The sequence below is a fragment of the Toxorhynchites rutilus genome, chromosome 3, assembly GCF_029784135.1.
Source record: "Toxorhynchites rutilus septentrionalis strain SRP chromosome 3, ASM2978413v1, whole genome shotgun sequence".
Lineage (NCBI taxonomy): Eukaryota > Metazoa > Arthropoda > Insecta > Diptera > Culicidae > Toxorhynchites > Toxorhynchites rutilus.
In genome coordinates this window covers 152,851,390-152,877,992 of record NC_073746.1, presented here as the reverse complement: position 1 = coordinate 152,877,992, position 26,603 = coordinate 152,851,390, and the positions used below count along the sequence as shown (strand labels likewise).

At 38.3% G+C, this 26,603-nt stretch overlaps 1 protein-coding gene across 3 annotated transcripts in view; it reads left to right on the top strand.

The window, feature by feature from the left end:
• The window catches only part of LOC129778132 (platelet-derived growth factor receptor alpha), a 268,265-nt gene that overhangs the window by 85,450 nt on the left and 156,212 nt on the right, over nucleotides 1-26,603 (top strand). For 2 of the 3 annotated variants that reach the window (XM_055784842.1, XM_055784843.1), the window contains exon 7: nucleotides 1,855-2,008. The exons of the other annotated variant lie outside the window; for it this stretch is intronic. In XM_055784842.1, coding sequence (XP_055640817.1) covers nucleotides 1,855-2,008 — 154 coding nt within the window. The remainder of the gene's footprint in view (nucleotides 1-1,854; nucleotides 2,009-26,603) is intronic. 3 annotated transcript variants of the gene reach the window in all.

Here is a 26,603-nt window from a genome sequence, read left to right as displayed (position 1 = left end):
GTGCGAACACAGTTTCAGCATTCGTAAATTGATTGAAAATTATCTGCGTTCAAAAATGAACCAAGATCGAAAATGAATCGTTAGCAGATTTTGATTTGAAGGCAATTAAGGATCATTTTGCTTCAGTTAAAGCACGCAAGACAAAGATTTGACTAGAGCATAAGCGAAGCTGGTAATGAATTTCCCTAACCTTCTTAATACGAATAAACTGCTCAAAGTGAACTTTGGTATAACAGCAGTTCCAAATGAAATCGTCCTAAAAATGCAGATTTTTAAAACTTGTATTTTTGATTCCAATGAAAGTGTGTATTCCGTTTGGATTGGAGGAAATATGAGTTTTTCACAGCAATTGGGATTTTTTTGACTCAAGCGTAAATTTTGAAAAGGGCGTATCGATTTTAGTAAGAAAAATCTTTGATAATTTATATCTTAAAAACTATGAGTCGTACCGAAATAGTGTCATAGAAAGAGTTATAGAGTATTGATGGTTGAATATGAAAAAAACGTACACTGAGAAAAAAATTAGTACTCTTTTTTTATTTACAAAATAAAAATTCAATTTGCAATATCCAAAATACATATTTTTAATTTTTTTTTTCATACAAAATAGAAGTCATGCAGAAAATTTAAAAAATGGGCCCAAGATGGTAACACTATTTTTGACGAACTTTGTGGAACATCGAATTTTTAGGAATTTTCGAAACTTCGTATTTTTGTATGTTAACAATTATTTTTAGCCACAAGTTATGAATTCTGATGTGATTTAAAACAAAAAAGGTTATTATCAATCTCCTTCTAAATGTAGCCATTCTCGAAATATTTAAAAAAATATTTCTAATTTATAATCTTTTTTATAGTAAATAATCCCTTTTAATATGTTTGTCATGTTATACCGTCATGTTCATGAAATTTAATGAATTTGCTTATAATTTCCAACAACTTTTCCAAATACATCATCATGGTTCATTTTTTGACTCGAGCGTAACTTTTGAAAAGGGCGTATCGATTTGAGTAAGAGAAATCTTTGATAATTTATATCTCAAAAAATATGAGTCGTACCGAAATAGTGTGTTAGAAAGAGTTATAGAGTATTGTTGGCTTAATTTGAAAAAAAAAATACACTGAGAAGAAAAATTAGTACTCTTTTTTTATTTACAAAATACAATTTTAATTTGCGATATCAAAAAATATGTATATTTTTATATTTTTTTCAATTTTTTCATATAAAATAGAAGTTTTTTTTAAATATCTCGAAAATTGTTGCATTTATATAATTGTTGTGGCTAAGAATGATTGCTAACATACAAAAATTCGATGTTTCGAAAATTCCTAAAAATTCGATGTTCTACAAAGTTCGTCAAAAATAGATTTACCATCTTGAGCCCGTTTTTAAATTTTCTGCATGACTTCTATTTTGTATGAAAAAATTAAAAAAAAAATTAAAAATATGTATTTTGGATATTGCAAATTGAATTTTTATTTTGTAAATAAAAAAAAGAGTACTAAATTTTTTTCTCAGTGTACATTTTTTTCATATTCTACCATCAATACTCTATAACTCTTTCTAAGACACTATTTCGGTACAACTCATAGTTTTTGAGATATAAATTATCAAAGATTTCTCTTACTCAAATCGATACGCCCTTTTCAAAAGTTACGCTTGAGTTAAAAAAATCCCAATTGCTGTGGAAAACTCATATTTCCTCTAACCCAAACGAAATACACACTTTCATTCGAATCAAAAATACTCATGTTTTGTCATTTGTCGATTTCATTTGGAATTACTCATTTCGCACAGATGTTACCAGCTAATGCTAATAGGGGGTTTTTCTGTGTTTTTTTTTTATTTTGCAGGAAGGAACATCAGTTCGGGTGCCAAGGTATACACACGCCAAACTACCCACATATCAGTGTGTCATACTTCCGTTGTGTACATATCAAGTTTCAGTGCAGTCACTGAATCATCCGGAACATTTCGAACCACTAAGTGTGGTATATGAGGTTCCAGGTAGGTGCTCTTTCCTAGCTTTTAGAGCAACATAGAACATATGGTCCTAATGTGAACTGTGGCGAACGAGGAAATTCAATAATCATAGTCGGCAAATACAAAATCACATGGGGCAACTATTATTAGTAACATTCATAGCATGACGTTTGCTGCTGAGAAAATGTTGATGTCAGACCTACGGAAAAAAAACAAATTAATCGTTAGAATAAGACAAAAATAGCAGAATAGATGGAATTAAATGGCCTGCACTTGACTGCATCACTGAATGATGCATTCATTCTACCGTTGTACCATCAATAACAAACCGGAATATGCAATTCCAAGCAGGGTAGCAAGCATGAAATAGATTAACTGCAAGCAACGATATCGAGAAAAGCGATACAATTATTGAGCCATTTGTTTGGGAAAGCTCCATGGCAAAGTTTGCACAGGCTGCAATAGTGAAGCAATTGGAGACTAGTGAGTGTAATATTTTGAATCACAGCACAATGGTCCAGGAGATGCATTTAAGTGGAAATTAGCATTTAGAGCTCGACAGTCATATTTAAAATTCTACTTTTATATTTAAAATTCTACATCAAAATGGTCTTCGTACGACTTTTAGAGCTTATCAATACCAACATTTTGCGATGCAGACCATGTCAATATCTTAATCCTGCTCAAAGTTATTGATAAGTTTTCATCCAAAAACTCATGATTTCAATTTTAATTTACTCAAACACAAAAAATAACATAGTTTTGAAAATCACATATTATATAGAGTGAAATATTCTCCTTCTAATGCCGCCAATAAACTTTGTTTACGTATTCCCCAGAAAGAATGACAAACAAATGAAAAGAGCATGTTTTTTGGGGAGATAATAATAACTTTGAGTAAAGTTCTGCATCGAAAAATGTTTGTATTAGTAAGCTCTAAAAGCCTTTCGAAGACAGTTTGCATGTAAAATTTGAAATATGAAAGATGGAGCAAAAAAACAATTTTTTTCATAGTGACCCTAACGTAACTTAAAAAAAAGCGCTATATCGGTTATTTCAAGAGATAGAGAAAAACTTTGTTCTACAAAGATGTCTCAAATAATTGGAGCTACAACATTGTCGAACTATGTTTACCTCTATCTATAAAGATAAGAAAGTTATATTTTTTATTTGATTGACAATTTTGGTCACCCTATTTTTGACAACATAAAAACGAGCGCTCTATCATGAGTAACAACTTTGGCTGAGACAGTTTTTGTCTAGATAATAACTGTCGAGCTCTAAATGCTAATTTCCACTTAAATGCATCTCCTGAACCATTGTGCAATGGTATACAAATGCAACTGATTGAAATTAATGAAAAATGATACACATAATGGTTGTCAAAAAGGCGGAATAATAATCAAACTAAAGTTTGTGCAGCTAGAATCTGTTATGGGAATACTTCGATATCTGGCGAATGACATCAGTTTCATAAACAACATGGGCAAAACATTTGATGAAAGGAAACTACTCGAGATATATCGGCAGCAAATGGATGCATACTTGTGAGAACTCATGATATCTAGAACAAATAGAAAGTGAGCGTATCTGCGAGTAAAGTGTGAGAAAAATAAAAAATAAATAGTTGGATTATCATCTTTCATGGGGTTTCACTATACATCAAAGTGTCACTCACAATGTATTGATATTACGAATTCGCGAAGCGAGAGCACATTTGATACGCTTTAGAGTCTTTTTTGTGATGATAGCTTTCAAATCTGAAAGTGAATTGAATTATACCGGTTGTGTGGGAAAATTTATAATGTAATGAGAAAACAAGATGTTTTTATCTAGTAACAAATGTCCAACACTGAGAGCTTACAAATAAATTTCTGAAATACCTCTAGCGGATTTTTTTTCCATATAGAATAAAGTCATTTTAATCCCTTCAACTGGATACAATCTGTGTCAGCCCCTCAGGCTGTCAGCAAACATACCAGATAAGTCGTTTCTCTACCAATCCTCACTTGCAAGTGGTGGAGTTAAATTCCGGTTTAAATGAATAAAGGGTATGTCACATCAAATTGCATCACGGAAAAAACGCTGTAGAAATTTAATTTTTAGGAATTATATCTTCAGCTTTCGCTTATAATCAGATAAGAGTGTATAGATCACGTTGGCCATGCTTCACTGTCATTTTTTCGTAAATTTGGAAAAATGTCGTCGAACGAAAAAGAGCGTCGTGAATTAATCCTGTGCACTCATTTCGAGAATCCGGAGTTGTCACATCGGAACATCGGTAAGATGCTGGGAATCGCCCAATCCACGGTCAGCAGAGTACTAAAATGATACTTCGAGAACCTAACCATCGACCGGAAGGTGAAGAACGGCAAAAATGGATGCTCCGTCAGTGAAAAAGATCACAAGCGCGTAGTTAAGCAGTTTAAACGTGATCCGAGAAGTTCGGTCCGGGATGTCGCCAATAAGCTGAATTTGTCAAGTTCATTCGTCCAGCGGACCAAGCAGCGGGAGGTCCTGCGTACATACAAGGTTCAGAAGGCTCCTAACCGCGACGAAAGGCAAAACATGGTGGGGAAGACGCGAGCCCGGAAGATGTACACCGAAATGCTGACGAAGCCGCATTGCCTGGTAATGGACGACGAAACCTACGTCAAAGCGGACTTTCGTCAGCTGCCGGGCCTGTTGTTCTTCTCCGCAGAGGACAACTTCAGCGTTCCGGAGGAGATTCGCAAGCAGAAACTATCCAAGTTTGCCAAAAAGTACATGGTGTGGCAAGCGATCTGCTCTTGCGGAAAGCGGAGCGCCCCCTTCGTGATGACCGGCACGGTAAACGGGCAGGTTTACCTTAAGAAGTGCCTACAGAAGCGCTTACTACCACTATTGAAGCAGCACGAGGGCCCGACCATCTTCTGGCCGGATCTCGCTACGTGCCACTATTCAAAGGACGTGATGGAGTGGTACGAAGCCAACGGGGTCACCTTCGTGCCAAAGGAAATGAACCCGCCCAACGCGCCGGAGCTTCGCCCAATAGAGAAATATTGGGCGATTATGAAGCAGGCCCTCCGGAAGAACCCAAAAGTTGTCAAATCGGAGGTGGACTTCAAGAGAAAATGGATTTCTGTTAAAAACAAAAATAACTGCCAAAAGTTGTTTAATAGTTTTTATTTTACTGTCTAAAATTTTCAAAAGGATCGGTCTACTGGGCGAATTTCTACAGTGTTTTTTCCGTGATGCAATTTGATGTGACACACCCTTTATTATCTCCTGGAGAAAACATCTTTTCATTAGTCATTCGTTAATCAGATAAAAGGATGAGCTTATTTTACATTGCCTTGCTGGTATGAATAGTAGCTGGAATGTGAATTTTTGAGACGATATCAACGCAAAAACGGTAGGAGAGAGGATTCCAGAACATGTATGTTATTCTTGAATGATGTGAGAACTATCTTGAGCTCCCACTCGGTCCCACTTTCGGTTCATGTGAGTTTTGGCAAAACTCAGACGTCTTCCGATGTGAGATGGTGTAAGATGAGGAGCTTCAACTCTTTAAGCCTTCTTTATGTGAGAATTTTTTACCAAAACTTGACGAATTGTCACCCGAGTCACATTTAAATTGAAATATTGCTTTATTTTCATAAGCGATTTTGAAGTATTCGAAGCTGTTCTGGCTGTTCGATTTACTTAGAGCTCTCTCCTTATTACTGTATCCTTGAGGATTCTCCAAATATTTGAGCACTACTTGATGGGATCGTAAAATCCGACGAGCAATTTCTCTGATACCAACTTTTTTTTTTGAAATGCACCGATTTGTCTTTCTTCTCTCTCCGTGAGCACTTTTCCCTTCGGAATTTTCCAGATTTATTGATCAAAACAACTAAAACAACGGGAGATGTAACTGGTGTTATAGAAATTTGACACTTGAAAAATACAAAAACATTCGTTTAGGTTTAAGTTTCGTTACGTTTACGTGTATATTCTAGAAAGGACTTATCGAAAATCCCATCATTTACCGAGTTAAAGTCATTTTCATGATGCGGTATCTAACCTGGTACAGCCATAACCAATGCTGGTAATTAACGAGAGAATCGACGAAAACATCCAACTTTTTTCAGCATGTGAAAACAGCTTCTTCAATCAATGTGTTGGTCTCGCATCATACGATACCACTCAGTGAGTGAGCGAATCCAAACATGTGGTAGACAAGTTCATTCTGTCTCGTAAGTAGAAAGAACAGCAGCTCTGTCAACCAATGATTCACTCTCCATCAATCGGATTTGTGTGCGGATGAGACAGAGAAGGATCGCCAAGCGATAATTTTCCCGTGATTGCACTCATTCGAGCAATTATCATACCGTTTTAGGGGCCAATGCAGCAAATGTCTATATATTGTGATGCATACTGTACAAATATTTATAAGCAGGGAACAAAGCGGCGATTTTTATTCGATCAGTTGTTTTTGAATATCCCCTATTTATTCTTTAAATTTATCATGTGTAATACATATTTTAGATTAATGTGGGCTAATTGTATATGCGATAAAAGATGTTATGTTTTGTAAATGCTTGTGGTACTGTAGTTTGTTTTCGAAGAATAGCAGCATTAAAGGAAATTGGAACACTGCCAGCAAGTAACTTTTAACAACAAAAAACAGGACCACACGGCTAACGTAAAGAAGAAATCATCGAATAAAAAAGTCCGGTGCATGCGAATATACACACAGATGTGATATGAAATTGATAGCAAGAATTTTTCTGTTTTCCGGATGGTCAATATTTACCAATTTTCGTATGGAGTATAGCGTTTCACCAATCGATGGAAAATAAATCCAGATTGTATCCATTACTTTTCCCAACAAAACGTTTTTAACCTGTTTTTAACCCTAATATACTCGCGCAAATGGTCTCCCAGACCGACAATCAATAATTTGGTTTTAAAGAGGATGAATTAAATGACTTTAAAAACTGAGTGAAGGCGAAGAACACATGTTTCTGGAGTTTCTTCGTTCAATTATATCTTTTTCTTCAAATAAATACCAATATCGCCTTAAAATACACAATAGCAATATAACAGAGACACGTACAGTCAGAAAATTTTGAATAATTTGTTAATATACTTTATAAATATGATTATTACGAATTTGTACGAAGCTATATAGAGGAGAGGACTGGAGAAGGGGTTGGTCAATACAACTAGTTTCGATTATCTGCAAATTTAAATGAATACATCGATTTAATATTTAAACATACCTAATATTTCTTCTTCTTCTTCTTCAATGGCACTAATGTTCCTAGAGGAACTTCGCCGTCTCAACGTAGTATTACTTGCGTCAATTTTATTAGTACTTAGTTGAGATTTCTATGCCAAATAACACGCCTTGAATGCATTCTGAGTGGCAAGCTGTAGAATACGCGTGATCACAATGCAAGTCGGAGGAAATTTCTTTGACGAACGGGGTCTGTTTAGTATGTTTTAATTCGGTTCTTTCGAATAATCACGGATGTAGTAAGGAAAAGTTGGGGTAGGAGTGTTGTGATTGTTGCAAAGAATACAAAATAAGTGATAAATCTTTGAATCCGCTTGGATAGTCCTTTGATTTATCGGATTCTCAAAGGATGTCTATTTAGCATCTTTATATTAGGCTGTCAAAAAAGTCCTGCGGTATTTTTTTAAAATTTTCATTTGTTCATAAAATTAGTTACAATCATCTGTGCACCCTTCACCAGGCATCTCCAACCAAGTTTGCTTCCCTTACTTCTGCAATTCCTCTGTCATTTTTGATCTGTCCATGCGACAAAAAATCCATGGAATCACCTACGCTCCGATTCTATTCCGCCGATATTTTCGGCAGAATATGGGAAAGTTAGATCTGATAAAATGTTCTTTACTGACGGTTCATTCATAAACGGGTCCACTGGCTTCGGCATCTTCAATGAAAATTCCAGTGCCTCTTTCAAACTCAAAGATCCTTGTTCCGTGTATGTCGCTGAACTGGGTGCGATATATTACGCATTAGGGATCATTGAAACATTGCCCATCGACCACTATTTTATTTTTTCAGACAGTCTCAGCTCAATAGAGGCAATCCGCTCAATGAAAGTTGATAAACGCTCATCTTATTTCCTAACAAGAATAAGACAACTATTGAGTGTTTTGGTCGAAAAATTATTCAAGATTACCTTAGCATGGGTTACCTCTCATTGCTCGATTCCGGGGAATGAGAAAGCGGACTCGCTAGCTAAGGTGGGCGCTTTAGAAGGCACACTTTTTGAGAGGCAAATTGCTTATAATGAATTTTTCCACATTCCTCGTCATTATACGCTCGTAAGTTGGCAGCGCATGTGGAGTGGTGATGAGTTCGGTCGTTGGTTACACACGATTATCCCTAAGGTCTCGACGAGTGCATGGTTCAATGGATTGAATGTAGGTCGTGATTTCATTCGCGTGATATCTCGGCTTATGTCCAATCACTACAACCTAAACGCGCATCTCTATCGCATTGGGCTCGCAGCAAACAATCTTTGTGATTGTGGCGATGGCTACCACGACATCGAGCATGTTGTATGGTCGTGTATCCGGTTCCATGCTGCTCGCTCTCAGCTCTCTAGAGCACTGAGAGTACAAGGCAGACATTCGGATATCCCCGTCTGGGATATCTTAGGTAGCCGGGATCCTGATCTTCTGCTTCATCTATACCTGTTCCTCAGAAACGCCGATGTCAACGTTTAATGATGTTTCCTTCGTTGTGTCCCCGTTTCATATCCCTCCTATCCGATCGATAAACTTTTACTTAGTCGCGGCAATACATACACACACTCTTTACAGATGCACGGACCGAAGGTTGTGCAGTCCACTGATTATTCAACAAGAGCCAAAGGTTGTACCGCTCATGACAACTCTACACGAGCTGATGATTGCGCCGGCTAGTGACCATTCTATCCTGGATTCCTCGAGTCGAGAAAGACGCACCACGCTAGATATGGGGTACAGACTAGGGGGGCGTTGCTGATTAATGGTCAGCTGCATCCCAATAGGAAGTATCCCATGTCGGGCACACGCATCGAAGCATCGAAGACTGCGACATACCAATTATGAGAACACTTGTAATACTAACCTCGAGTCAACCGCGAGTAATCGGTTACATATTACTAACATAGTTATAAGGCAAACATTGTCGAAATATTGAACTCCCGGCCCCGTTAGGCTGACGCCATATGAGCCTTAATAAAATATATATTTTGGATAAAAAAAAAAAAATCTGTTTTAAGTCAAATACGCGCCGTTTTGTTCGATGACTTGTTCCCAACGAGATGCCAACTTCATAATATCCCTGTTATAGAAGCTCGCTTCCTTATTGGCAAAAAACTCGGATAGCCAATTTTCACAGGCCTCTTTTGTGGCTAACTTCTGACTACCTAGCTCGTTCGCCATGAACAAAAACAGGTGGTAGTCACTTGGTGCAAGGTCCGGACTATACGGCGGATGCAAAAGAACCTCCCATCCGAGCTCCCGGAGCTTCTGGCGCGTCACCAAAGAAGTGTGTGGCCTGGCGTTGTCCTGATGGAAGACAATGCGGCCTCTGTTTATCAAAGATGGCCTCTTCTTCATGAGTGCTACCTTCAAGCGGTCCAGTTGTTGGCAGTACAGGTCCGAATTGAGCGTTTGGCCATAGGGAAGCGGCTCATAATAGATTATTCCTTGACAATCCCACCAAACACACAGCAGAACCTTCCTGGCCGTTAATGAGGGCTTGGCCACCGTCTGAGCCGCTTCAGCGGGCTTCGACCACGACCGTTTGCGCTTTACGTTGTCGTAAGTGACCCACTTTTCATCGCCAGTCACCATCCGCTTCAGAAACGGGTCGATTTTGTTGCGATTCAGCAGCGATTCACATGCGTCGATACGGTCAAAGATGTTTTTTTGCGTCAACGTGTGTGGCACCCATACATCGAGCTTCTTTGTGAATCCAAGCTTCTTCAAATGGTTAATAACGGTTTGATGACTTATCCCCAGCTCTTGGCCGATGCTACGGCTGCTACTATGCCGGTCTTTCTCGGCTAATTCAGCGATTTTGTCGCAATTTTTGACGACAGGCCTTCCGGAGCGTGACGCATCTTCGACGACCTCTACACCAGAACGAAAACGTTGAAACCATCGTTGTGCGGTGGAAATGGAAACTCTATCGAGTCCATAAACTGCACAAATTTTATTGGCAGCTTGAGATGCATTTTTGCCTTTGTCATAGTAGTACTGTAAAATATGTCGGATTGTCTCTTTATTTTGCTCACTATTTGCAACACTATAACTCACGAACGACTTAACCAAACAAAGCACTGTCAAGGACTATATTATAGCGCGCAAAAATACCTTTTCAACAAGCTATAGTATGACTCGATACAATGAATACAACTAGAACTACGCGCTTACAACGACACCTTGCGGAAATACCGCAGAACTTTTTTGACAACCTAATATGTCCTAATATATCTAATTTTTTCCTTGCAAATTATTATTTATTTGGTTTAAAAATACATTCATAAGTAACGATGTGCATTAGAGTGCCAGTGAGAATGGTCATCTCAAATTTACGAATAGGACTTCCTGAAGAATATTGATTACCTCGAAAAAATACACTATACAACATTTTAGCTCATTCAGACTTTACTTACTATTGTCGTAAAGACGCCAAAGTTTGAGTCTTCCGAAAACCATAAAATCACCGTTTATACGTTTATACATTCATGCGTTTTTTACAGCCGACAACGGGGTATCAACATTTTCCTTGACTTCACAATGGAATCAGTCGGTACCTCATCCCAAGCCTCGGCCACCCAAAACATAGCATGAGTCGCTTAACCATCTTATCGAACTCTCCTTGGCTCCAGGATGCCAAGCTTTTGCTTGCATTTGGACTTGACCATTTGATTTTTTTTTTTTTGTATTTGGCACTGGTTTTTTTTTCGAATTTCAAAACATTAATCCTCCCTCATAGGGCGCTAGTCAATTTGTGGCTAAGATACTGCATTATACGAATAAGTCAGTGCAAATCATAGTTATTCTACGTTTACCGAGAGATTTCCTTTTAATTTTTTTATGATTCGGTTATCCGAAAAATTCGATCATCCAGAGTGAAAATAAAATCAACATTCCGTTTCATCTCTAGTCGAGAGTGGGCAGTCTGAGAAACTGATCATCCATTGCAGACCATTGGACAAAACGATTTGTTCAAAGATTTGGTGTTTTTGCGAAAGCCATCAAAGTCCAGCGTGGATACAACCAGATTACAAAACTAGAGGGACGAGATCTAGCTTCATGAGGATGCATCGTATGCCTTTTCGAAATTTACAACAAATCAGTCTAGCCAGCAAGTAATCAACTACCCATCCCCTCTTAGATGATGCCTACACACGCTACTAATGATTTTATCACACGCTACTAATGATAAATCATTGATTTTTGATACAACTTATCTCAAAAGTTTATTTCAATTAGTGCGATCTTTTGCCCAATAGGCTGCGAACTTGTGCCTCATCTATTGGACAAAAGTCCGCATTTGACAATTTGTATTATAATAAATATTGGACAAGCAAAACTCGAAGTGTTTATAGATTGCGTTTCGAAGGTTATATATAGTTACTATTTGGTAAGCAAACTGAACCCTATTGGCTTTCCTTTTAAAAGTTATTAGACGACAACTGTTAGATGCGCACCTGCGAGCATTAGCACATCGAATAGTTATATTTTCATCGCATCGCATTTTTGCCTTGAGATTCAATTCTTTTCTGAGAGCGACACCACTCTATCACAAAGCGATTCGATCCAAAGCTCCGAGGCTAAGCACCCAATCGGATCAGGAAACGAAACTTTGTCAAAAGTGATGGATTGGACTTGTCCGAGGTTCATGCAATAGCTGCATCTTTACTGAATCAGAATATGTTCGATTTCTTGTTTAAGATAGGACCAGAAGGACTGGAATCGTGTACATCATGGCCAAGGTTGCAAAATCTCATAATAGGGGAGCTGTGGGTCAGACGGACAGTGGGGGTATGATGGACAGGTGGTTGATTTGTATAGTTGCATTATGAATTTCAAATTTCTGTTGATGGGAAACTCTTCTACATGCTATTCTATAATATTTAAACCATCCTATGACAATGAATTCTGATCAAAAGTGGAATAGAGAAACAAAAACCGTAAATCGAACATGATTCCGCGTGTGGATGTAACTTTTGCGTCTTCGATATTAAGCATTTTGAGTGGTTTAATTGCAAAATTGAATTCGCTGATGGTTATATTTCGGTTTGTGAGTTGACAGAGAAGCGATATTAGGTATGTACGGAAAAGTAAATTAATTTGTAAGTGGTAAATTTAAATTATGGAAATAATTGCACTGGGGGGTGAAATGGACAGTCACATCAATAATCACATACAATGCATGATGGAAAATGGAGGGAAGAATATTAAACTCTTTTTTATATTGCTTTCACTTTTTGTTCTATTTTAGTTACTGGACACACAAACACTGAGAGAGAGAGCGAAATTATTCTTCTCGCGAGCGATAAACCTCTACGCTTCATATATTATGAACCGGTCCATAATCCGCCCCCCACCCCCCCACTACGTGTCCATTATACCCGCACCGATAAGAATGTTGTACTTTTCGACCTGTTTTAATTTCAGTAAAATACATGGAAAAACACATTTTTATAAAACATTTAGTCAATTATTTCGAAAACCAGTATATTGAACTGTAAGAAACTGCTTTTGAATTTTTGAAAACATGAGTTTCCAAAGATACAATAGAAGTTTTCCTTAACATGTCCGTCTTATCCCCATCTCCCCTAATTCTACTGACAGTGCAAATATCGACACAATATCGTATTCAATAATTCATCCGCCGCAGTTCATGACAAATGAACCGAACAAAATATCACGCAGCCGACAAACATTTCATTATTTCTCACACTCGTTCGTAAACTGATTCACTGAAAATGAACACCCGAAATATTCGCATTCGTCTTAGATCAGCTGTAAGTGATGGAAACAAAAATTCATTCAGAGAAATATTATACTAATGATACCGCATCAGATGTGTTTACGCGCGTTCGTACAGATGTGAGAATAAAACTCGTTTATTATTTTTATTTTTATGTAGATTTAATGCAACAAAATTGGACGACAAGTATCATTTGATTGCCTAAATCAAACCTTTTTTTAATTTCCTTCCAATTAAAGGCTGAGGTAATAGCTTGTGGGAACAACGCTTTCTTCAACTCGACCAACAAGAAGTTTGTCAAGGTGTCCTCTTCAAGTTGTGTTCGACGGTTGGATAGTACTAGACCAAGTACGCTGAAGGCTACGGAAACTCGATGGAGTAGGCAATACAACCATGGCCACTGCATATAACTCTGGGTACGTTGTCTTACGACTCACCCAGTGATCCCAAACGTTATAGCTGTGTCTTTCACGTGGTTCTAAATCCAGCGACTGAACCTGTTGTAAACATTTAGTTTGAGAAGGTGTATTTTCCGTGTCCACAGATCCACCGAACATCTCGGTAAGATATTCGTCAGAATCATCGATACCTTTGGATACTGATAAACACTCGTTAGACATGATAGAGGATGATGATGTCGATTGTAATTGGTGAATCCGCTGCCATGTTTCATTAATGTATCTCTGTAACGATATGAAATTGATGAAGCATATATGGAAAGTAAATGTGTAGGATTCGGGAGTTTATTTCACATAGTTTAAAACAAAGTTTTTACCTGTATCTCCACTTTCTCTTCAGGTGGAAAAAATGTAGACCCATGCTAATTCATGCGTGGATCAAGATAGAGCGCCATTTCAAAAGCCTTAGACTTACGTAGAGCTGCTAACCTAGTCTCCAGCGAATAAATAAGGTACAAATAAATTTTCTTTAATTTTTCTTCATTCATAGCCATGAGCCTGGCAATATAGAAGTCTGGTAATGAGACATGTTGCTCTTGCATTTTTTTCGTACATTGTACAATGGTTTAAATGCATCGTAGTAGTTGTCAATGTTCTAACGTTCCGTAATATCTGTAAAAATCAATGATATATATTACAAAAAAAAAAAATCATTCGAAAATGTTTATCAATTCGTTGCTTTGTTGATCACAATTACTTGTTTTTTATAAGTACCAAGCTCAAGAAATTGAATGGCCAACTGCTCGAAAAATAGTTTTTGATTTTTGATGGATTTAACCATTTCAAAAATTCCTCCCCAGCGTGTATGACACCAAACAGGGGGATGTGCATGTACATCATGGTGGTCAAAATTTGTCTTCTATTTGACGTTTTTAGTTTTTTTCGTGCTCCCGTGGCCGAGTGGTTAGCGTCATAACTAACATGCCGGGTGTTCGGGTTCGATTCCCGTTCTGGTCGGGGGAATTTTTCGTCAAAGAAATTTCCTCCGACATGCACTGTGATCACGCGTATTCAAGAGCTTGCCACTCCGAATGCATTCAAGGCGTGTTATTTGGCATAGAAATCTCAACTAAGTACTAATAAAAATGACGCAAGTAATACTACGTTGAGACGGCGAAGTTCCTCTAGGAACGTTAGTGCCATTGAAGAAGAAGAAGAAGAAGTTTTTTTCGGCAGCTCGGTAAATGTTTTTACCCTTGTATGTGATTTATTCACAACATCCAAAATGGCTCACTGTAGAGTGTGCACCGCACACCTAACCAGATTGATTCGTTCGTTGAATTCAGCACATAGTTCAGTTGAAATATCGTGTCCTAGATCTCGTTCATCCGTATCGTTTCCGTCGTTCAATTTCTCAAATAATGTCATTTCCAACTCGACTTTTAGCTTTTTCACCGCCGCAACCATGTTGGTCTGATGAAATTTCCCGAATCTAAACTTATCCTGTATATAGGCGCAATCGCTTTTTTGGTCGATGTTGCGTTTAAATTTTCCTCTATTCTCAACGATGAAAGATAATGCGATGTCCGTATACGTACGCTTCTTATTTTTCGCGGTGCTTGTAGGCGTTCTGATATCAATGAATTTTCACCAAGATACAATGATAGATGATATAACTGGCTTCCAACATTCAGTGAACTTGGGAATGAACTGACGGACGTGTCGCAAGCAAAGTAAATCAAAGCAAGCATGATAGTGAACCAGCTGTCGAATCGTCGTGAGCGCAGAGACAAAAAGTCACAGGAAGGTTGTGTCCGAGACACGACCGCATAGTTGAGGTAGGATTCAGTTAGGTTATCTGTTGATATTGAATATGTTTGAAGAATTACATTGTTAAACTCTTTGATAATGATTTGGTTTTAATGTCTCTATTAGAGAACACATTTCGGTAGGAATAAAAGTGCCCCCTACTTTCATGTATTTGCAATGTCAATTTTCCCCAGGCAGCTTGGTTGTGATGTCTCTGTTAGGAAACACATTTCGGTGGGAACAAAAGCTCCCTCTACTTTCATGTATTTACAATGCCGATTTCCCCCAGGCAGCTTGGTTTCGATGTCTCTGTTAGGGACCTGCCGCATGTGTCGTCAATTTCGACCAATCAGAAGTGGGTATTTCCGTTAGGATAGGGGTTGACATGTTTCAATTGTTCGATAGTTAGTTTCATGACATATATTATTTTCTTCAATACAAAAAATGGTTATGGAGTGCCGAAATCGAATGACGCAAAAATTTCATCAATCCATCATGAAATGACTGAGCAATAAGCGTTTGAAATTGGATAATTTTCACGGTGTGCTCGATATTCGATTTTAAATTTGTACCCCAATATGTTCCCGGAAGACGTAATCCTACGTCAAAAGAAGTAAATAATGGTGGCGCAAATATTATGCACTGAAAAAAAAAATCATTTTCGATTTCAGCATGCTCTTTTGAAATTTTGCGTCTCTGGTCATGGCACAACTTTTTTTTAAACCCCCTTACTTCATCAGTTGGTAACTATTCTTTTATGAATTCTTTTCCACCGTTCAATTTTTGTTTCATTTTTAAAAAGATAAATAAACAAATAATCGTAATCCACAAGTAAGTATCTAATAATACTGGACGTAATAAATGCAGCAACATAGATCGTTCCAATCCTGCTGTGCTGGTGGGTATCGTTGTAAATAGGATCAGGATATGTCCTGCGTTGATATGCAGCAAACGCTAGCGGATGAAAGTACATTATGGCTCCAATAGAATCAGCATTCGGAGTGTTTGTCAATCAACACTAAATCGATGCGGGGAAATCAGCCAAATACCGAACGACATTAACTTCCATGACCAGACTGCTGTCATCGTAAGAAAAATACGTTCATCCATTAAACCCCAATGAAGTCCTACTATGCATGACCATTTTCGGCTCACACCGGAATAACAATATCTGACATGTTGTTCTGAGCCCTTACAAATTTGTACTTTCTATTTCAATTATACAAAATGAAAATGAAAAACGATTGCAAGTTGTATTCACGAACGTCTTGTTGACTACGCTGTTATTTTATTCAAGTCGCGTCTTTATAACTTCGCATGTTATTTCATAATGCTGCGAAATTTTAGAAGTAACTGTTTAGTAGAATGGTTAGGTCGTCCTGAATAAGATTTTGACGTAGGATTACGCCTTTCGGGAACATATTGGGGTACAAATTGAAGATTAAGATTAATCGAGTACATCATGAAAATTGTCCAATTTCAAACGCTTATTGCTCAGTCTTTTCATGATGGATTGCTGAAATTTTTGCGTCAATCGATTTCGGCATTCCATAACAATTTTTTATATTGAAGAAAATAATATATATCATGAAATTAATTGTCGAACAATTGAAAAATCTCGACCTCTATCCTAACGAAAATACCCACTTCTGATTGGTCGAAATTGACGACACATGCGGCGGGTCCCTAACAGCGACATCAAAACCAAGCTGCCTGGAGGGAATTAGCATTGCAAATACATGAAAGTAGGGGAGCTTTTGCTCTCACCGAAATATGTTTCCTAACAGAGACATCAGAACCAAGCTACCTGGGGGAAATCGACATTGCAAATACATGAAAGTAGGGATAACTTTTGTTCCTACAGAAATGTGTTCCCTAACAGAGACATCAAAACCAAGCTGTCTGGGGGAAAACGGCATTGTAAATGCATGAAGGTAGGGGGCATTTTTGTATTGCTAATAAGGTGAGTGATACGATTAATTCTAGCAAATAAAATTCAAATTTGGAGCATTAATGTTGATTGCTTCGTGAAATCTCATCAATGACCGATCGTGTATTGTGAAAAATTTAGCACAAGTGTAAGTGTAAAATTGTATATGGTAGCAGTTGTGTTAAAAATGACTTGATATATGAAACGATGTTTTCTAATTTTCATATACAGGTCGGACTCGATTATATATAGTCAACCATGTTTTTCCAACAATTATTTTCAAATCCTATACATAATCGAATCTCAAGAAATAAATTTTTTCATTAATGTATGAATGTCAAACATTAATAGAAAAATAGCTTTTTTGACGTAGGACTACGTCTTTCATTTCTATACCGGGGTGTAAAATCAAAGTTTCGAAAACGAAAGCGTTACGCCGGAGACCGAGATTTTGAGCGTTAATAGCTCCTAAACAACCGAACGAAATGGTATGATGAACACTTCATTCGAAAGATAAAATATCTACGCGTTATATACTTGTTCCTTTTTCATCCAAAAACTTGTTTCAATAGCCTTAAAATTGCTTTCAAAACAGGCTATTGAAATAACCAATCGGTATATAAGCGAGCGCCGTTCGGAAATCCACTCATTCGTTGCGTGGACACCGACTGCACAACATCGTTGCTGGACGGCGAGGGATCGAGTGCCTTTCTCAAGGCAATGAGGGTGGAGGTGTAGTGCTGGAGTAGAGTAAAGTTTTCCAAGGCCCTTTTTCAAGGCTGAAGACGAATGAACTGAAAAAGTTTGAAGTCTCTATAATACAAAACCTAACCTAACCTAAATCCACCCAGTTATAATTGAACAACGATTGGAGCATGTTGTCGCTGTTGTAGTGAAGCTAACTTCGTTTATCATGAAAGCGCTGATGAACGGTGTCACCAAGAGCCTGTTTGTGCACCTTAGGCCAGAAGGGAATCCATCAGTAGGAGAGCGATGCCACAAACGGTTCCACTTGCGACATCGGAGCAGCCATCATACACATACATACACACGCGGAACTATTTTCGTTTGGTTGCCATCCAGCATCGTGAAGATTCCGGAAAGATGTCATCGTTGAAACATAATCTACCAGTTCCCCTTGGAATTGAAAAATACATTCATGCGAAAGAGTTTATTTTAATGTTTTCTAACCATATAACACAGTAACCAAATACATTTGATTTTGTAATTTTTCAATCAAGTGAAATTAGCAGGAAGGCTTCTGAAGATTAATCTTCTCCACCAGTAGGATATTTTCGTATCCAATATTGGATGCGCGCGCAACAGAAAATGTTTCGCGAAAATCATAATTTTCAATCGATTATTGCTCAGTCGCTGAAAGATTCAAACTCAGAGAGTTCATTCGCCTCTAGTTTGCCTTCCAAATTGCCATCGTAAACCTCACCTTCTCTTGATTCAATTACGTCCAAAAAGCATACTTAAGCGATACTCTGGTGTTGAAATGCATTCATTTTTCGTGAGGATTTCGACAAGGCAACATCGTTACTGAACGTGCTGAACGGCGAGGGATCGAGGGATTAATTACCTGGCCTGACTTGACCTGAAACTCATTCAGTTTGTTTGGAACTGTGAGGGAGCGCAGAAAAGCCGATCCATCAGGAGGAGAAGAGAAGGCGACCAAGAGAGTGTCTGCATCGAAAAACATCGGAGCCATCACACACACACATACACGCGCGGAACTATTTTCGTTTGGTTGCCATCCAGCATCGAGAAGATTCCGGAAAGATGTAATCATTGCTGAAAAGTAATCTGCCAGTTCCCTTGGAATGAAAATTACATTCAAGCGAAAGAGTGTATTATGTTTTCTATCCATATAATACTGCGACCAAATGCATTTGGTTTTGTGATTTTTCAATCAATTGCGATCAACGTAAGACCACGTCTTTCGGCAATTTATCAGAGCTGCAATGAATCTTAAGAAGGAATTCCCGCTCTACGCGCACTGGCAAACGATGTTTACTCAACAATTTCTCAAACGAGAAATTGAATTGTTAGAAAGGATGAGCGAACGCAAACATTATGTAGACTGATTTGATGCAACAGATATTTTGTCTATTGGAAATGGAATACAAATCGTATCACAATACAAACAAAGTGTATTATGTATTATACAACTTTCGTGTGATTGCTTCTTTTGCTGAATATCGTGCATTCAACGTACCGCTCTCGTTTTCGAAGTCCCCCAAATGTTCATTTATTTATTCATTCAGAAGCAACTCAAAACAAATGATCACTAAACCAACGATAATCCTACGTCACCCTTGCGGTTATAACACAGATATAACCCACTTCCTGTTTTGTGATTCGAATATGTATTGGATTCGAAAATTAACGTTGAAAGTGAAATTGCGATTATATATAATCGAGTCTGTCCTGTATAAAAACCAAGGTGTGTTCCCGCTCGAGAATGGGTCGTTTGGTTTAAGCTGTCTGTTTTGTTGTGTTCATTTTCACCCGAGGAGAATTTATACGGTGAGAAAAATTGGAAAAATGAAGATATATAAGAAAAACAATACCCAACAACCAATCAAAACGGCCCTTTTCAGGGTCACCAAATCATTATCAAAGAGTTTAACGATGTAATTCTGCAAACATATCCAAAATCAACAGATAGCCTAACGGAATCCTATGTCAACTATGTGGTCGTGTCTCGGACACAACCCTCCTGTGACTTTTTTTTATTGTAGAATCTGTTGACGATAATTGATTGATGATTCATTTCAGCCCTAATCGCATGTCGCAGTTTATTTCATGTCAATGCATTGGAAATTTACCTCGAACGCTATTCCGGTGGCCTATTTCGCAATTAACATGCACTCGGTTACAGTCGATTATACACTTGTTGCACCAGCACCATTATTCCACATCTCAGAACTACAACAATCTATCTTTGGTACCGCATGGAAACGACAACAATGACAATACTTGCAAGTATCACGTATCATGCAAATGTTATTTAGTATTGCCTCAGTGGAATTGCACCTCTAGATATCGTTCGTACAACGTAAACCTACCAGCACCAAACAAGCGTTCAACATAGTATGTATACAGAGTCATACATTGGTGCCTCGAAGCGACTAAGAATATGAACGCTTCTCATCAATTTGTGCTGTTCTCAAAAGAAACGCTTCTGTTAACCCTTTTGCAGTCTGAATTAATTTCCCTTCAGAGAGATCCTTTTATCTTTCCACGCTAATAATATTTTGTTTATACCGAGTACCGGTATCTATTGTTAATAGAAACTCAGTATATTTTCGTGAATAAGTTCACTAGACATGAAAAATCATTCAGAAAAATGTAATCTATTACAACGTTGAATAAAATCTTTAGTTTGATTTCTTTTGTGGTGACTGAGAGCAGACGAACGACCGCAAAGGGTTAATATTACTGGCCTCGAAAAAAGTTGCATTACCTTCTCATGCTCGAGGTAAGCGCAGCTGTCATCCTTAGTGAAGCAAGCATTGCTACCGGCAAGCGAAACCAAATCACATACAAAATTCCAGAACGACATTTACTTTCTTGGTGACTAAATAAACGAAATAAACTCTTTCTGTTAATCTCAGTAACCTCGAAAAAAGTAGCATTGCTTCATTATGATCAAGATTAGCGCAAATTCAATCCTAGTTGAAGGCAGTTTTGCGACTTTTGCGAACCCAAATAACTCATAACATTCCAGCACGACATTCACAATGGTCTAGCTCGGTATTCCCCAAATAATTATTTGGCGCACAACCTTAACGGTTGCTTTGCCATAGCGTCAGTTCAATGCATTGATGTAATGTCAAAGGCACCAATGAAGCTCATATGACGATAGAAAACAAGTCTGCTTGGAGTAAAGAGAAAACAGAATATTTGTCTAAGCAGAGATTCATTTCTCATACTCTAGCGCCAGTGTTTGTCAATTGATCCTTTCACCTAATAAATCGCTTCCGCTCGTTCAAATATGATCTTACAGAAATCATTTCTCCCAGTGGTAGGGTAACGGAGGTATTTTGGACCACTTTAGGAAGTGATTGTAAAATTTATTGAAAAAAGTATGATTTTATCGATAAAAATGAATGACTAAACATACCATTGCAAAGAGCTGAATGTATTTGTTCAAATGTTTCGTTCAAAAACTCATTTCAATGGAAAATCACCCAGAAATATCCATTGCAAAGAGCTGAATGTGTTTGTTCAAATGTTTCGTTCAAAAATCCATTTCAATGGAAAATCAGCCAGAAATATCACATTTTCTAAACACTAATAAAAACATATTTTGGACCACCTTGATTATGTTTTGGCCCACCAACAGAACATATTTTGGTCCACCTTTTAATTTTGAGCTGCGTGTGGAAATATATTTTGGACCAGGCATAAAACATATTTTAGACCACCGGTAATCTTATACGGCAATCGTTACTGATTTTAATCATTATATTGTGCCTGGAAGCCCAGGCAAAATGTAGGCAAAATTGAGACAAAAGTGAACTCAGGCAAAATGGGCCTGAGTCCACTTTTTTCGATTTTGCCCAACTTTTACCCAATTTTTCCTGTGTTTCCAGGCAAAATCTAATGATTTAGGCAAATTCTAGGCAGAGCAAAATTAGTAAAGATTGCCGCGTAAGGAATAAATGTAGGGAAATGTAGTGAAAAATGAATAATTGCTAGTCTGCCGACATATTATATCAATAATTTGAAAATAAAAATATATTTTGAATCGCCAAACGCTTTCAAATTATCTTTTTAGTAGAAAAAAACAATCATAACCAAAAAACAATCGCTTTTAATTCATGAAATCAATCGTATGAACGTAAAAAAACAATTTTGAATTCATTAAATCAATCATATGAAACTGTATTTTTTGTGATTTAACTCCAGTGTCTTATTTCGTTAATCTTCAGTTACTTCTATTAACCTTCCTTCTTCTTCTTTCCTCTCTCCTGTTTGGGTTTATCCGTTCTTTTATTCTTCAATTTCTGTGCTTGTTTGCTCGTTTGTTTCATCTTCCTTTCCTCAGCCTTAATTTGCTTTTCCTCAGCCAACTTTTGCTTTTCCTCAGCCTTCCGTTGCTTTTTCTCTGCTTCCTTTTTCTTTTTCTCCTGTATTGCCTCAGACTTCTTTTGCTTTTCCTCAGCCTTCCGTTGTTTTTCCTCTGCCTCTCTCTTCTTCTCCTCGAGAATTGCCTTGTGGTACTCGAGTCTCCGACGAAAAGTCAAAATAGCAGAGCTTCTACGCTTGTATTTCATATTTCCTCTTCGGTGTGGTGTTTCTGGAGATCCCAAAAACTCGGAGAGCACGCTACAGTGCTGTTAAGTATCATCGCTTGGGTGCTGACCATTATCATTCGAAACGTCATAGTCGTCGGTGTTTGAACAGTTATGATTTCCTGAAATCAGCGCTGTTTCATTTCCAGGTGCTTCAGGATCGGTGTCCATGATGTATTGAACCTTATATGCTGGCTGATCAATAAAAAAATCTGCTAATATTTCTTCCTTCAGTTCAGGCTTTCCTGCTGGTTCATACGATCCCGAGTATGAACACTCCGGACCCATTTTGATATCATTTCGATCGAACGAAGAACGAAGAATCGTCGGATTTGAGTCCTTCATCAGTGGTTTCATTCGCCAAATTCACAGCTTCACTATGTACTCCTTCAGGGTGGGACGTTGCGGCATTTCGACCAAGGCATTTGGAGTAATCAACGAAGTTCTCATCAAACGGAAACAAACCGCAGCATTCAAATCCGTTTTTAATGACATTTTCATTGATGTTCTCCATCGCCTGCTGAAGAAGCGGAGCAAAGTTTTCCGTTTTTATATACTTGTTGGGATTGGTCACTTTCCACGAGTCGAATCGAGGTCTAGGAATCCTTCAATGGTTTGAAGACGGCCACATCGAGTGGCTGTAATATGCGTGTGCTATTGGCGTTTAGGCAGACCAGATGAATTTGAAGTTTTCGGTATTCATCGGCAGTTTCCCAAGCGGTATGCGAAGAGTGGCTGTCTACAAAATAGACAGCCGGAAGTGCATCATCTTCAACCAGTTGAGGATAGAGTATGTTCTTAACATATTTCAGGAAACAAGCTGTGTTCATCCATCCCGAATCCGTTTTGCCTATATCTCATTCTGCGGGTACACTACGTATAACTTCCATGGGGATTTTCTTGTACGGTAAAACCACCATCGGCGGGTACATTTTTCCAGCAGCGGAGCAGGTGAACATAACCGTTATGTTCTTCTTGGAAGGACCTTGATCAACTCTATATACATTCCTCTCTCCTCGCATGGTGATTACCAAGGCGGTATAATAAGGTGGAACGTTATGTCAGAACTGCTGTTCAGCCATTACTTGAGTTCGAATTGACAGCGGCCAAACGAACGGATAGAGTTTTCCGAGAAAGAGGATAACAAATGGCATGCAATGAGGAGTGCATGCCGCTATGTGTTTGCTGCGCATAAATGTTGGTTTTGTTTACGCTGTTGGCATCATTGTAGTGTTTCGGTGACTGCTGCAAGTTATTGTCTGCATTGCTGTTCTACGGGACGTGAGGGTTGTTGCCGTTGCTGCTGGGATTGGAAACTCAGCGATTGTGGGAGCTTTGCTAGTGGGTATATAAAAGAGGTGGCTCTTAATAACCGGTGGGCTTGTGCCGTACTGCTTTAGCTGAAGACTCGCCTGATCGTTCGGGTTGTGAGACACAACAGCTAGTTCGATTGAAACCAGCCCAGCGTAGGTATATGTTGGTGGTTTTGTTGGTGGTGGAGATTTGATCTACTTTGTTTATAAACAAAAAAAGCCGCTGTCATTTTTCATCCCCTCCCGCATCATCCATGCCTTATCCTCATACTGTCGAAAACGAACCACCTGTCAATTCCAGCTCCTTGGTGATTATCTTATCCGTCGAGGATCGAGGATCGAGGTAGAAGCTGGATTCATCGCCGCTCAGGACATATTTGGCCTTTCGAAGAATAGCTACAAAGTCCTCTTCTTGGGCAATTCCATAAACTTCCCGGAACCAGTTTCGTAGATCCTGTTCGACGATATTTGCACTGGCGTTGGTGACACCTTCCGGCTTCCGAATGGCAAGATCCTTGTGCCGTTTCATGAAGCTTCTAGACCACGCATCACCTACACAAAGAAAGAAGTTTGGTTAGTTACAGCTGTTCGAGGATTCAATATGTCCATCGTACTTGATGTGCCGGTTTTGAAGCAGCCTTTCTCGGGATTCTGCTCGACGTAGCTTGTCACTCAGTTCAATAAAAGGTATTTCATTACCGGAAATTCTTTCCGGGCCATTTTATTGATCCAAGTGACCAGCTTCCTCTCCTCATCCGCTCCTATTGCCGTGGGTGGTCCGGTTCTTCCCTGATTCCTACATTTCTGTCCCAAACGGATTTTTATTGTGGATCGAGGGACTCGGTTTCGGAAGCAGGCTTTTCGAACGGGGACTCCCTTACTAATATCATGTAAACACCTGCTTACGTCGGCTTCGGAATATGCCTTCTGCCGTGGAGTTTTTGCAATTTTCTCAATCTGGAAATGAAATGAACGGATGTTTGTCTTATTTCATCCATTTTCAGTCAAGTTCAAGTTGTTCTCACGTAATAAATTAGTAAATAACTACCTGCAATTATCTACGAAGTGCTGCTCCGTGCTGGGTGAAACAAATGAATGGTAAACAAAGACCTGTCAAAGCTTGGTTAGGTGGTATGGCCAAAATATGTTGTCGCTAGATAATGACGTACATAATTGGGCCATACCCAAATTAGCTATTTTAACACATTTTTTTCACTTGTAAGTGAATAAAAATTGTTTCTATTGAATATTATTGATGTAATAATCACATTGGATTGTTCCAAATGTATGCATACTGCTAGTAATAACTCTTCAAAATTGGCTTGATTTTTGCCACCTCCTCTTGATTTTGGACCTGTTTGCCATGATTTTGAAAATGCGTAAATTAATTTTAAATTTAACACCCTTTAAATACAGAGTTTAACTGAAAACTAATCTAAGATAGACTTCGAAAATATCTTATTTTTATTGGTGCATACACAATTCTATGGTATGCGATGATTTTATGTGATAAAACACACAAATTGTAGCCAGGTGGGCCAAAATACCTCCATTACCCTATTCTTTTGTTTTTGCGTGCTACAAATCATGACACAAAAGAGAACGAGACAACTCTGCTTCGGTTCGTATTTCATGACATACGAGTAAGCAAACCAAAACGTCATGAACGGTTTCGGTGCCGAAAGTTTATATTCTTCTTTGCCTCTAACTTATTACATGTCTAACCTTTCCATGCATCATGAAGTAGCAGGATCGTACGGACTACGCAGAGCGAATGATTCATACTCAATTGATGTAGCAAATTCTGATCCATGAGTGTCAGAGAGTCCAAACTGTGTGAATATTTTGCTAGATAGATTCTCAGGGAAGGGTAGTCAGATTATATTTTTCATTATAATAATAAAATTACAAAATTATATTAAAAATATTTTAGGTTTTCACAATTTTTTTCTTGAGATATTTCTGCACTTGCTTCACCAAACTTCAATATCTATACACTGCGTTTCACAACTATAGAACCACTCATTTTTTTCTGAGTTTTCAGTGATATGTAAGAAGTCGGTTGTATTGAAGTATACGAAGTATGGCTATTAAATAACGAGATTGTGCGCCTGGAGGGCGCCCTAGAGGGGTGGGGCAAAACGAATAGTGCGTTCGGTAGCTTGAAGTGTCTGCTATAAACGTACGAAAACACGTTTTTATCACTATAGTAGTTCGCGAGCAGCAGAGGTTTGAATGGAACGCGGTTTGTAGTGCGCGTCGGAAATCATGTGTGACGAAAAACATGAACAACGACGCACCAGTCCATAACGTGCTGTCGGTGAAGCAACTTTTAGCCGATAAGGGCATTCCAGTGCTCGAACATACCCCGTACTCGCCAGATCTAGCCCCATGCGAAACATTAGAAAAAACTGAAATTCCAGTGTTTCATATAGAAACAGATGGAAAAACTATCACTACAAAAATAAACGTCAATTTCACATGAATTACAATAAGTTTCTAATTCATAGGTCATCTTTAGCTCTCAATCAGTTCAAATAACTCATTCGGGGTGGTTTTGGCCAAGATGCGCCATCTTGTAGTGTGTATCTCGTTCTACGCAGAGGATACTGCTCGTTTAAGCTCTTCAAATCACTCATACTGCTTGTAAGCTGCATCTACTATTCGTACGATTACTTCTCATATGTTCTCGATATGGTTTTGATCTGGTAAACAAGCTGACCAGTCCAGAATCTGAAGCCCCTATTCATTAAATCATGCCATGAATTTCCGGATTTTATGAATTGATGCCAAATTACCCGATTATCACATTATTTTTGACCTGAAAACAGCAGTAAATGAATCTGAAGTACTTCTTTGCACTTCTG